The 13,229-nt window shown below is 39.0% G+C and overlaps 1 protein-coding gene and 1 long non-coding RNA gene across 4 annotated transcripts in view; one reads left to right on the top strand and one right to left on the bottom strand.

The window, feature by feature from the left end:
• Positions 1-8,020, top strand: part of smad10a (SMAD family member 10a) — a 17,086-nt gene extending 9,066 nt beyond the window's left edge. For 2 of the 3 annotated variants that reach the window (XM_042506361.2, XM_042506360.2), the window contains exons 8-13: positions 401-502; positions 1,655-1,708; positions 2,417-2,600; positions 2,804-2,972; positions 3,067-3,205; positions 4,365-8,020. In XM_042506361.2, coding sequence (XP_042362295.1) covers positions 401-502; positions 1,655-1,708; positions 2,417-2,600; positions 2,804-2,972; positions 3,067-3,205; positions 4,365-4,576 — 860 coding nt within the window. In that variant the 3' untranslated portion in view covers positions 4,577-8,020. The remainder of the gene's footprint in view (positions 1-400; positions 503-1,654; positions 1,709-2,416; positions 2,601-2,803; positions 2,973-3,066; positions 3,206-4,364) is intronic. The other variant, XM_042506362.2, reaches the window with a different exon arrangement.
• Positions 1-13,132, bottom strand: part of LOC148186639 (uncharacterized) — a 26,825-nt gene extending 13,693 nt beyond the window's left edge. The window contains exon 1 of the long non-coding RNA XR_015779581.1: positions 12,904-13,132. This is a non-coding gene — a long non-coding RNA (uncharacterized LOC148186639). The remainder of the gene's footprint in view (positions 1-12,903) is intronic.
• Between the last annotated feature and the right edge of the window lie 97 nt (positions 13,133-13,229).

The raw sequence follows: 13,229 nt of genomic DNA, 5'->3' as shown, positions 1-13,229 counted from the left end.
ATCAAATGATATAAAATCCTATGAAAATGCACACAAATATGTTCTTACAACACCCTACGAATTAGCGCCTACGAATGAGTTGACATTCTTAACGTAAAGTTACGGAATTAGAGCAAAGTTATGTTATTAATGTAAAGTTATGGTGGTCAGGTGATTGCAGCCTTCCAAAATACTACATGGGATATGTGCAAATTTGGATGCATTGCTTTTTGTAGGAAAACGTACAGACACTTTATGAGAACAGCCTGAATACATACTATGTCATTTTACTCAGTTATTGTCATTGTCAGCTCATAAATATTTGCTAAAAGCAGTATGCGAAAAATGTTGTCATGTAGTCAGAAAGAACAATCAATAAGGTATGTCCACACTGATCATTCTTGTCTTTCCTGTTATTCAGCAGTTTGGACAGGCAGCAGCACAGCCTCCTACACTCCTGTAGGACCCCAGCAGAATGGTCGTGCTCACCCACAACCTCCACTGCATCATCCAAACCACCACTGTAAGACATGATTTACAACTAAAAGGTTTCACATGATGTTCACTTTAATTTTGACACAACCAGACTCACACTGCCCCCCTTTAAAGTGCCTTTTACATTTAATATTTTACATGATGTTTTTCATTTGTAGAAAATTGACTCACTCACCATGTTATCAAATAACTTAGATCATGGCTGTCCAAATGTGGGATTGTTGTGGTATAAATAGGTCCATTCTATATTTGCAAGTTTGTCCCAGGGAATGATTTGGCACAAAGTCTCAACATGATCAAACGGAGAGTTAAATTTGGATCCCTTTGTTTGTGTGGAAAATTCCAAGTATAGTTACAGTACATGTAGTTCTGAGATAATCAGACAAATCATTATTCATCTTCTGCTTAGCTAAGAATTCTTTCATTCTAATATATTGTGACGGTCTTAAGTTGCTGAATTAAACCAGAGCTTATGACACTGTTAATTAGCTACAGTATAAAGCCACAATGTCTGGAGTACCCCGTGGTAGTTTTTTCTGCGCGGTGATACTGTTGTGGGAAAGGGAAAACTGTTCCTACATGAAACTGCTCACAACAAAGTCTACCAGGTCATGATTTCTGGAAAGAGACATTGCTGTTGAGTTTTTCAAATGTATATTTTTTGGTACTTTGACCTCAAGCCAAGTGCCATCTAGTTCTATTATACTGAAGGGAAGGTAGACATCTCTACGGTCAATATCTTCTACACTTGGCAACTCACACCAAAACAATCTAGATTGATAAACACCACTAAGAGGAAAAATGTGTTTCTAATTTTGGGGTGAACTGTCCCTTTAAGGGTCTTTACTGATAAGCGCACACCATACTCCATTCAATAAATGCAACACTAAAAACGTAGCTGAACTCTGCATCCATCCATACAGTCTACGGCGCTCAATGCGTTACCAAAGTCTAAACTTTTAAGTCAAAGCTACACTGTCAAGCGGTCATGTGGAGCATCAATGTGCCGATGCAAATACAGGGAAAATGCCTGTATAAATCCCTAAGCCTATATGGTACACTTTGAAAACATTCATGCCCCCCCGCCGCCCAAATAAGTTCAGCTCAGAAAACTCAACAGTTGGGTACAGATTTGTTTTTCTCTGCTTCACAATAATGAACTCATACCTTTTGCTTTCAGGGTCACAGCACCACGGCTCAACCTCTTTCCCTCCGTCTGTGTCCAACCATCCAGGTTAGAGATGATTACACTGTGACTACACACTGAACTGACAACATTTCCACAGATTCCACGCAGTATTTTTCGACTGGCAATTAACTAAAGCTCACTTTTATTTTGTTACTATTTACATTCTGTTTGGCTACTTTGTATAGACAGAAATCATTCATTTCTATGAAAATGGGGATAGTGAAGCTTGTGCACTGTGAGTTGTAAGACCAGGATATTCAACTAGCTTTACTTGGGTGCCACTGACAGGAGGCCAGGGGCCAGTAGCGGAAGCCCCATAAATGTTTCTTTCTACGATTTTAGGACATTTCTAGGATGTTAGGACATTAGGGGCTTAACTAGGACCTCTGTTGGGGGTGCAGGAGATCCTCCACTGGCAATTTTTTCTCTTTTTTGATTCTGTTTTATTCACTCTGGCACCCTATGTATACTAGAAGTACAAATGCAATTCCCAGTGTGAATCACTTTATTTTTATTGTGAATTAGAAAATGGTTGGGGGGCCACCTGGCACCCTGTTGGGGGCCAGATTTTCCCCACAGTTGCAAAATTTTTGATCAACATGCTTTCATTGATGACATATCAGGAATTTAACTCCACTATCTACAGTGATAAAAACAATGTGAGAGGCAGAACGTCTCACATCAGGACACACAGGTTTCAGAAAATCTGAGCCACAGTTTTGTCACAAAGTGTTTGCTCTGTTTTCATTGCAGGACCAGAGTTTTGGTGCTCTATCTCCTACTTCGAAATGGACGTTCAGGTGGGTGAGATGTTCAAGGTGCCCTCCAGCTGCCCTGTAGTAACCGTGGACGGTTATGTTGACCCGTCAGGAGGCGATCGCTTCTGCCTCGGCCAGCTGAGTAACGTCCACCGCACAGATGCAAGTGAGAGAGCCAGGTGCGTCTCTTAAAAAGATTTAAGATAAGCCCGATCATCTTGACCAAAGATCTTTTCTGTCGTGGTCCCACTGTGGTTGAATGAACTGTCCTGTGACATCAGCTGAGTCAACTTCCACTGCAGGCTTTTTTGTACTACTGATAAAAAGGATAACAGAGGTTTCACATCTGTTTGTCCTGATGTTATCCTCTTGTGTGTTCCAGGTTGCACATAGGTAAAGGCGTGCAGCTGGAGTGTCGTGGTGAGGGTGATGTGTGGATGCGCTGTATGAGCGACCACGCTGTGTTTGTACAGAGCTACTACCTCGACAGGGAGGCAGGCCGAGCGCCAGGTGATGCAGTGCACAAGATCTACCCCGGAGCCTACATCAAGGTCTGATTCCAGCTCTCTCTCTCTCACACACACCACACACACACACACACACATATACGATTGTTGTAGTGTAAGCTTCCTGTGTCTCTGCCAGGTGTTTGACCTGCGGCAGTGCCACAGACAGATGCAGCAGCAGGCAGCAACCGCTCAGGCGGCTGCTGCTGCACAGGCAGCTGCTGTGGCAGGAAATATTCCCGGTCCAGGCAGCGTCGGAGGCATCGCACCTGCAGTTAGTAAGTGTTGCTGACACTCATTTGATATTAACAATACATGGTGGGTACCAAATAGAAGGCAAAGTGTTTGGTGTAGTGTCCAAGGTTTAGGGTATAGTTTATGTATATATATTTACATCTTCTCTACTGGCTCGGATACAGGGGACGACATTGTGAACAGATACAATGAAAAAAAATTTGTATCCGTAAGAGGAGCTGTTTATCAGTCTAGATTGTTTAGGTGTGAGTTGCTGAGCCGCCTTGAAGATATTGAACATAGAGATGCCTGTCTTCTAGGGATGAACCCAACTCAGAATTGTGCCAGCCGAGTCAGATTCAGCAATTCAATACAAATATTCAACAATTAATCTTTTTTTCCCCATCTTAAATTTTAAAATTTGAACCGGACTCGGTGGGACAGTCAGTGTAACAGCAGCATTCCCATAATATAGTATACAAGCTAACAGCAGATTGACAGTGTGCATCAACATTATTGTCAACACTATAATCAGACAAGAGCAAGAGACTGTGTCGTATTAAGCGGCTGTGAACTGTAAATTCACCACTTCTCAGCAGAAGAGAGATGTTTTCTCAGAGCCTTACAGTGCAGAGCCCTCCCCTTCTGTGTCACTGCCTGCGTCTATGCAGCAGCCTGTACCAAAGAGTAGTGTGAAAGTCAAGAGCGCTCACTCAGATCCAAACTCTGGGGACATTTTGGTTCTCAGAGTTGGTTCCCACAGTTACCACTGCACGGCACACTGACTAGCAAAAAACATAACAAAAACGACTGCTCGGCTTAAACAATCTCAGTCGACTGAGGGGTCTCTAACTAATGATTAAAATCTCCGACATGAAAGAAACTCAGCTTGTTGTGCTAAAGGCACCAAAAAATACATTTGAAAGACTCAACAGCACAGTCTCCTCCCAGTAATCGTGACCCAATTTCTCAAGAAAATTCACAGACCATGTTGTGAGCAGTTTCACATAGGCACTATTTTCTTGTTACCTAACTACACCTGCCATACGAAAAATCGGACAGAAGGGTACGTGCACCTTCTGATAGCACACCTAGCACCACTACCATTATCTACGACAAAGTCTGTGGATTATCTTGACTAACCAGGTCATGATTTCTTATACTGAGCACAATCAGATATCATATCTGGTTTCACTCTGACAGGTCTGTCAGCAGCAGCAGGGATCGGCGTGGATGACCTAAGGCGCCTGTGTATCCTGCGGCTCAGCTTCGTGAAGGGCTGGGGACCCGACTACCCCCGGCAGAGCATCAAACACACGCCCTGCTGGGTGGAGGTCCACTTGCACCGCGCTCTGCAGCTTCTGGATGAGGTGTTGCACACTATGCCACTAGCAGACCCAGGGCCTGCTAACTGAGGACCAAGACCATGTTCGAAATTCCAATCTGGATTCTCTGAATGTGCACACACACACACACACAACGCACACACACACAAGTTGCCAAATATGCCAATTGATACACAAAGCAAATCAAGGGAACGTAAATGACCAACAACACATTATGCTTGTAACAATCACTCACTCATGCTGCCTCACAGATAAACACACACTCTGCAACCAAAATGTCTGTAGCCACACAGACATAAAAGTGCTGTTTTTTTCTAATGCTTTACTCTACAATCTAAAGTCAAACACCCAAGGGAGTTGGAGCTCTGAAGGTTAAAATTCTGACCAACTTGTCTTTTACCTAAAGACATTTGTATGCACTGTAGAAATCCAGGGATGTGTTACACAAATCCAGTTCCCCTATATGCAATTTGGACTTCCTCTAAGTGTAGGAGCGTTCTGCACATTTATTCATGGGATATACACAGACACGTACAAATCCTGCACGAACACAAGTTATCCACAAGTGAAAACCACTCCAGAAAGAGAACCGCATACCTCTGGAAAATGCTGTTGGTAAATTCACACTGAACACAAACAGCATTACCGTTCTCTTATCAAAAACTGAACTGATGTAGAAGTATGAATTAAGGGAACCAGTGTTAGGTCATCTCTGTGCTTGTACTGCGCTCTTCACTGTACGTTGATCTAACTGTTAGCAATCGATAGCTGGTTAGCTCTCTTATTACGCTCAGCTCAAGCTATATTATTTTTGTACCAAAAGACTAAAAAGCCAAAAACATCTAGCTTTAAAGTATTGTTGTTGTTCTTTGTAATGAAACAGTGCTACCCTGTATGTAACCAAATGGTTGGTGTGAATCACCAAAGCCAAAATACCTCATAACTACAGTGCAAAGTCACAGTTAAGTTTTCCGCCAAATGCGCACACACACTCATCACTTACAGGCTGAAGTCAATCAATGCAGCCCTCTGATAGGATCCGGACTCTCACTACGCTTTGTATTTATTTAGGTTTATAACGTACCGTGCTGTGATGTGCAGTAGCAGTACTAGATAAGTTGAGCAATATGTGGAACATTAGTTAAACTCTACAGTTCTGACAGCAGAAACAAGGTGACAGTAACTTGATTCATGGAAAACAACCATCGTAAGCTTCAAAGACAGAAACATCTCTGTTCTCTGGTCTGATTGTTGAGGATATTATCTCCTACTGTGCATTCACTCCCGACGGGCACTAAGAAGTTTATCTGAACTCTGGGTTGTTGTCTTTATTACCTCCAGAACCCTGTTTGGTAACTCTAAATGTGAATTTGGTTGTTCATTAAACTTTGGCTAAGAACTGTTTTTACTGTGCGCAAACGATGAAATGGTGATTAATAATGTTTACTTAATTAGGAACGCTATTACTTTATTTTATTTAAACAGTATATGGACTGCCACAGGGATGATATTTTTCTGTAGGCCAACGCGGAAGCCAATGTCGCCCTGGTTCCCTCATTAAAATGGGATTTTTTTCCATTGGATTTTGGATCATTGCAGAAAATAAGTTTTGTGGTAAACAAACCTTTATGACACTTAAAACCAATTTTAGGATTTTTGAAGCCTAAATGCAATTAGTTCTTTAGTCTTGTTCAGCCCACTTGTTAGCACCCGTCATTTTTAAGACACATAAAAGCTTCCCAGTTTGCAAGTATATTACTGATGCATTTTTTTGCATAGAACAAAACGTAAAAGTCTCTCTGTTCTGACCTAAAACCAATTCAAAAAACCCACTGACTTTGAGACGAGGGAACTGGAGGTGCTGAAATGTTAATGGATTTCCAGGTTTTAGGACTCATTACTGGGGTTTTCTATTTTGACACACATTATATGTCTATTTTGCCTTAGAATGAGCCGTTTGCACGCCGAATCACAATGTTTATTTACAATAATTTCCATTTTAAAAACCGCAGTACATATGCTCAAACGGCGCTGAGCAAACTCTGCTTTACTGATCAGTTTTAAGCCACCTGAAAAAAGGTCCATCTAAAAAAATCAGTATCACCTAGTTCCCATGGTCATTGAAAATCTGGAAAGGTCATTGACTTACTCACAATTCACATTTTCCTGGACTGGAAAAGTCATGGAATCAGTAAGAATTCTCAAAAGCTTTGGAAAAGTCATTGAATTTTGTTATGTGCAATGAAATTGAAAAGTGATCTTCCGTGGATAACCTTCGACATAATGTAACAAGACAGCCAATTTAAATTCCTCGGCTGTTGACATAAAGTAGCTTTAATATGTATCAATGTTTTAAGTTTTGTTCATCATCATGTACGTTTCTGATATTGATTTTTTTTTTAGGTGAACCTTTTTTTAGGCAGAGTTTGCTCAGCGCCATTTGATTATATATACGCTCCATGGTAGTTTTCTACCCGAAAGTTATTGTAAATAAACATTGTGATTCGGTTTAGTCTTTGTTTTTCTTAGGAAGGGCTCTAACTGAATTAAATAACCTGAAAGTATCTAGGTGGCAGCCATGATAAGAGGTGATCAGATTTTTATTTTAAAAAATAAAATAAAAAGATTCACACTGAAGGAGGATACACGCCAGAGTTCAAATAAATTAATCCTAGATAGCATGTAGGTTGAATGCACCATGTAGACAGAGATCTGCTCTCCTGTGGCATCCACCAGATTTACCCCAATTAAAAGGGTACAAATATAATCAATTTCAAAAGGTACAATCTTTGGACAAATCCAACCGTGCTACACAGGGAATATTGTTTGTTGATACAGATCCAAATGTGAATAAATGCACCAACCAGTTTATCTGTGGACGGATAAGATGAGACATTTGTCGTCTGACTGAGCTGCTTTTACAAACATCAGCCATATGCATATTTGTGATTTGTGCCTTTTTGTTATCAACCGTAGACGCACCAACACTGGATTGTGAGACAGACGCGGGTTTGTCTTTCGACACGTGAAGATTCATGTTGCACATTGTGATTTGGTTTTCAGCTGTTCAAAATCTTTTGACGGTATTCTGTGGTTCCCTCAGGTATCTGTGTAGTTTATTGACGATATCACAACGTGTCCAACCGGTTTTTAGAAATAGAAAAAACTATTAACAAAGCACTCATCATACCTGAGTAGTATTATTTATTGCCTTAGTCTCTTGTGAGTGTAAAATATGAATGAGTACGCTTTGCACTATTTTAATCTTAGCATGGACAACACAAATAGATGTCATATTTATCTGTTCTCTTCTGCTCATATTCAGGGAGGTACAAGTAGGCTTTCTCAGATATTGTGCAAACTCATCATCATCATTGTCGTCAGAGGATTATCCCCATCTCTCTACAATCGAATCACATCACACCACCCCCATAATGCACCCAGAAATGATTTGCATTCACCACCTGTCTATGTGTGCATCTTTGTACGTAAAAAATATCTGGACAACTAAAACCACGCTTCATCTCGTCATTACTGCTTTTGAACTTGCAGTTTGAACTGGTACCATCCAGTTTGTTAGCAGGACTATTGTTTTTTATCTTACTGATGTCTGGGCCTTTCGCATTTGGGCCACTTGGAAATTTTTCTGGGTAATGAATGCTTTATTTTATGAGTCATTTTCTAATCATTCCAAGGGAAGTTTCCTAGAAAGTAGCTTACTGTTTTATTTGGTACCAATTCAAGGGAAAGTAGGATTTTCTTTATTTAAACACGTTAACCATTCATTATTTGTTGATTACTGGCTCTTTATTCTCCATGTATGGACTTTTTGCTTGTCTGCAGACAGAGGCCCCATTTTTTGTCTGAACTGCTGCGTACCAACTAAAAACAAAACACTGGATTACACCAGGGACCAGATGCATTAAACTCTTAATAGACTCACGACTAAAACTGTGTGCACCCACAGAGGCAGAAAAATGCACATGCAGTCTTTTGATCGGATTTATAAAGCCGTGTGTTCACCTGATTCTGTTTTATAAATCTCATTCATTGTGGCGCTGGGCGCACGGGCATGAGCCTTATTTCCACAATTCACCAAAAATGGAAATAGAAATGTCCTTAAACATACGTTTTCATATTGACACGTGTGCCCCTCCACCATTTAGTGCTGTCAATAAGTAATACAGTAAAGAAAGTGCGGTTTTACTGAATGCGTTGCATTAGCGAGGTTCTACCACTGATTCGTCACATTTCTAAAAATCATTGTCGCGGCGAAATCTCGATTGTCATTATTTTAATGTCAGAAGGACCAATGTTTCATTCACTGAACTCTTGTGGAAACTGATTTGCTTCCTCCTTATTTCTGTGGTTACATAACAAGCTTTGAAAAAGGACAGATGGTTAGCCAAATTATTGTTAGCCAAATCAAGGCTAATGTTTCCTTTTTGATCACTGCCACCAGAAGCTAACGAAACTTTCTACAGTAAAGAGAGACTTATGTTTGGTCAGCATCATAGTCTGTATTACTCGCTTCTTGAAGCCATATTGCCTGATGCCGAGATCTAATTAACAACGTGGCACCATGTAAGTGGAAACAGCACGCCATGTTTCTTTTTGTTTAGCTTGTCCGAGTTAGCAACTATAACTTGGGGCGACTTAGGATCGGTCAATTGAAGGTTGTCTCTATTTTCCATATAATTACAACCAAATGACGTACAGCAGTTCTCTCTAGGAAACGCCTCAGAAATGATGACTCGTTAAATAAAGCATTCCAGTTTCTCCAGACCTGAGGATGCTTTCTTCAAAACTTCAAACTTTGATGTAAAGAAAGCATTCGCAGGTCCACCTCAGAGCCACCATTGGTTGATGAATATGATTGGTTGTTACTTCTGTGGTTTGATAGAATGAATACAGTAGACTATGTATCAGTATAAAACGCGTTGTAATAAAAACACTTGAAAACTGACATACATATACATATATATATACTTTGACTGTTCAATGCAATCATTTTAGCCTGATGGTGTCGATCTGCAGGCACTGCTGTATGAGGACATGGCATCTTTCTGCATGGACCAAAATAAATAATGACAAATGTCTTTAGTGTAAGCATAGATGACACTTGTTCTAATGTGAGTGTCTTTGTGTTTACAATGATAGCATCCTTCATGTACAGGGCTCGAACAGTGACTGGCCATTTTGGGACGCACAGCAAAGTGTGCGTCCCAAAATGAATACAGTTTTAAAGAAACAGTTCACCCCAAATCAGATATGCTAGTTTTCCCTCTTGTCTTTAGTGCTATTTGCCTAGATTGTTTTGGAGTGAGTCACCATATGTTGGAGATATCGGCCATAAAGGTGTCTGACTTTTCTCAAATATAATAGAACTAGACGCCATGCGAAAAAAAAGGACCAAAAAATAGGGGAAAATCATTCATTTAAAAAAAACTTAACAGCAATGTCTCTTTCCGGAAATCATGTGAGCAGTTTCATGCAGAAACTATTTTCTTTCTACCAAGATTTCTACTGAATTAATTAGATAACTTTTATAGCAGTAATATTCAACTTACGGTCTGCAAGCCAAATCTTGCCCCCCAGGGTGCCGGGTTGCCCCCCCCCGGCCATTTTCTAGTTATTGATAAAAAATGTAGTGATTTACACTGGGAATTGTTTATGTACTTTTAGTATACAAAAGTGCCAGAGTGCATAAAACAGCATCAAAATAGACCGCTGCACCTCCCGACAGAGGTCCTGACTAAGCCCCTAATGTCCTAAAATCCCAGAAACATACCAAAATTCTAGCAATGTCGTAAAATCCTGTAAATTTACTGAAATCCTTGAAACGTACTTAAATCCCAGAAATGTCCTAAGATCCTAGAAATGTCCTAAAATCAAAGAAATGACGCAAAATCTGAGAAATGTCCTAAAATCCACCTTACTGTCGGTTCTTCACAGCCTATAGCTGCACATCCTTACCATAAACTGTGGTGTTCCCTATAATTACATAGAGTGTTGCATTCTGGGTAGGATGTAGACAGTGGATGCTGCGAGATGTAACTCGTAGGGGCGCGTGCACAGCCAGCTCTTGGCGTCTTTTTTGTGTGTTTCATTGTATTGGGGGAAATTAAATGCATCTCCTTGCTGCTTTATTCTTAAAATTAACCAGAAAACTGCCAATTATTACTAATTCAAGTAATAATCCTCTGTAAATTTTGATTAATAACACAGGAGTGTACACAGATTGAGGGCTGGATAAAGACTTTATCTTGCACATATTAAAATATCACAGGGAGTTAAAATGTCTGTCAGGGGAGGTTGGAAAATGACAAATCCTATTTAACATATTAATAAATCAAATAGAACTACATTTTTGAGAACAGGTTTGAGTTTAATATTCAAATTAAAATATAAAGTTATTTTTATCTACTTATTTACCTGATTTCATCCCATACCAAAGCCACTGATGATCCATTGTAATTCATTTTTAGAAAAAAATATATACCTTCATCATCCCATTCATAAAACATTAAACATGTTTACTCTGATACTTAAAACAATGTATGTACTAAATAATTAAATTTGGCTAAATTAGAATATTGTTCTTTTTATTTTGTAGATATTTTATTGTAAAGATGTGCTGCTCTTGTAATGTTGACTGTATATTAAAATAAGATTAACAAATGGTATTGTAGTATTTATACTTTGTCGATGAAGTATTGCCACACATTAAAAAATGTCCACCTGTAACAATTAAGGACAGTGAGGAAGGGAGACATGTCCCCCTCACTTTTCTCAATCTATTTTTGTCCCATAGGTTTAACAGTGTGTTATTTATACACGCACCATTACATAAATAGCATTATATATCATATATTATTCACATAGTTTCAGTTGCAGTTTGTCTGACTACAGACGACCTCACACTTAGCACTCATGGTTAAAAGGATATTAAACTACAAATACTAAAATATACAATGGAAGTCACAATGACGTCTCGCTAAATTTTTCATTCACAAACTCCTAAGTCAACTCCTAAATATGTGTCTTTTCACACAGAACTGGACGCTCTCAATGAGTCAGTCAGCTTAATTAATAACAATAAAAGTGTCAAGCTTTGGGAAAATTATACCACTGTCCTTCCTGAGTCCTCTGACTAGTGTACTACTACTGTGTATTTGTATGTTTGACCATTTCTTTTCTTGTTATATTTTTTTTTTGTTTTGTCTTGTTTTTTGCTTTTTATTTATTTACCTATTTATTTCCTCATCTGTCTATTTATCTGTATCATCTTTATCATTTGTATGCTGCATTTTTCTTGTTTTTTTTTTTACCTGATTTTTTTCATACATTTGGTTTGTCAAATATTATATGGAGATTTTATTTTATTTGTATTTTTTTGAGAAAACTGATGGAACACCGGTCTCTAATAAATCCGAGGAAGCACAAATCACCACGACAGGGTTGTAGGCTATAGAGGAAACAGATTTTTACCAGAAAATCTACAAAGGATGTTCATATTAAGATCCAATGATGAGGATCACAGAAGAAAGTTTCATTTCAAGTCCGTGCGCTCTCACTACATTAAAGTAGATGTGTGCTTCAGTATATGGAGTCAAAATTTGGAATTCTCTGGATAATGACTTCAAATGCAGCTCAAATATTATTCAATTTAATAGAAGGTATCAAGAAAAAATTATTAGGACATTATGAACTTTCTGAGTTACAGTAATTTTAAGATGACTGTGATTTAATGTTTCTGTTGTTATTGCTACATTTAATATGATTGTAAAAAAAAAAAAAGAAAGGTAAACACAGAAATGTTGGTCATTTGTATCTGTCTACAGTAGCTTCTGTTATTAGTAAGAAAGGGGCAGGAATTATACGTTTTTCTTCCTGCTCCTGCTTGTTTATGGCATGTGTAGCATAGAAGTATTATGAGAAAAATGGGCATGGGTTTTTGCTATTGATCTGGCAATTACACACACTGACATGAGCAAATAAACCAAATATGAATGCATGAATGATTTTTATCGTTTACCGGCCGCCACTGCAAACACTGGTTAAATGAGATAATACGACGGGACTGACGGACGCGATCAGCAAAGCCATATATTATTGTTTTGGCTTCAATTTGAGGATCTGTCAAGTCGTCAAACTTTACAGTCTGTAATCGGAACAGACATACGCGCGTGTGTCACTTAAAACAGTTTCCTCCGTTTTGTTTTGCTAACGAAGCTAACGTTAGCTAATTCGCTAAAAATGTTAGCGTTAAAATCCAATGATACTCGTACAACAGCTCCCAATTCTGATTAAGAAGGACATGATAACCCTAAATACACATAACACATACACATTATTTATCCCTACAGCAGTAAATACGGTACTTTTTACCTTACCTGATGCGAAGTGTAGGCTGCTGTGTCTTCACTGGGCGGAACTTCAGACCACACGACACAAAACTTAAATCATGATAATCAATTCCTGTAGGTGGCTGTAAACTTATCCCAGTAACAGTCGCAATCCCGGAGAGTGAGTGACTTATAATATCCTCCTCCACTGTCGAAAAACAAGCCAAAAAACGTACTAGCTAGTGATAGCTAACGTCTGTCAACTTTTTCTTTTTTTTGCTTTTAGCTAAGCCCCGCCCACCGCAAACGTCATAGTGCTTACAAACAGTAAAATGTTCAGTGATAGTTTCCATTAACCCTCAAAACATCGTCTA

This window comes from Plectropomus leopardus, chromosome 17 (genome assembly GCF_026936395.1).
Source record: "Plectropomus leopardus strain MGB_pleo_1.0 chromosome 17, ASM2693639v1, whole genome shotgun sequence".
NCBI classification, from domain to species: domain Eukaryota; kingdom Metazoa; phylum Chordata; class Actinopteri; order Perciformes; family Serranidae; genus Plectropomus; species Plectropomus leopardus.
This window is presented reverse-complemented; position numbering and strand designations above follow the sequence as displayed.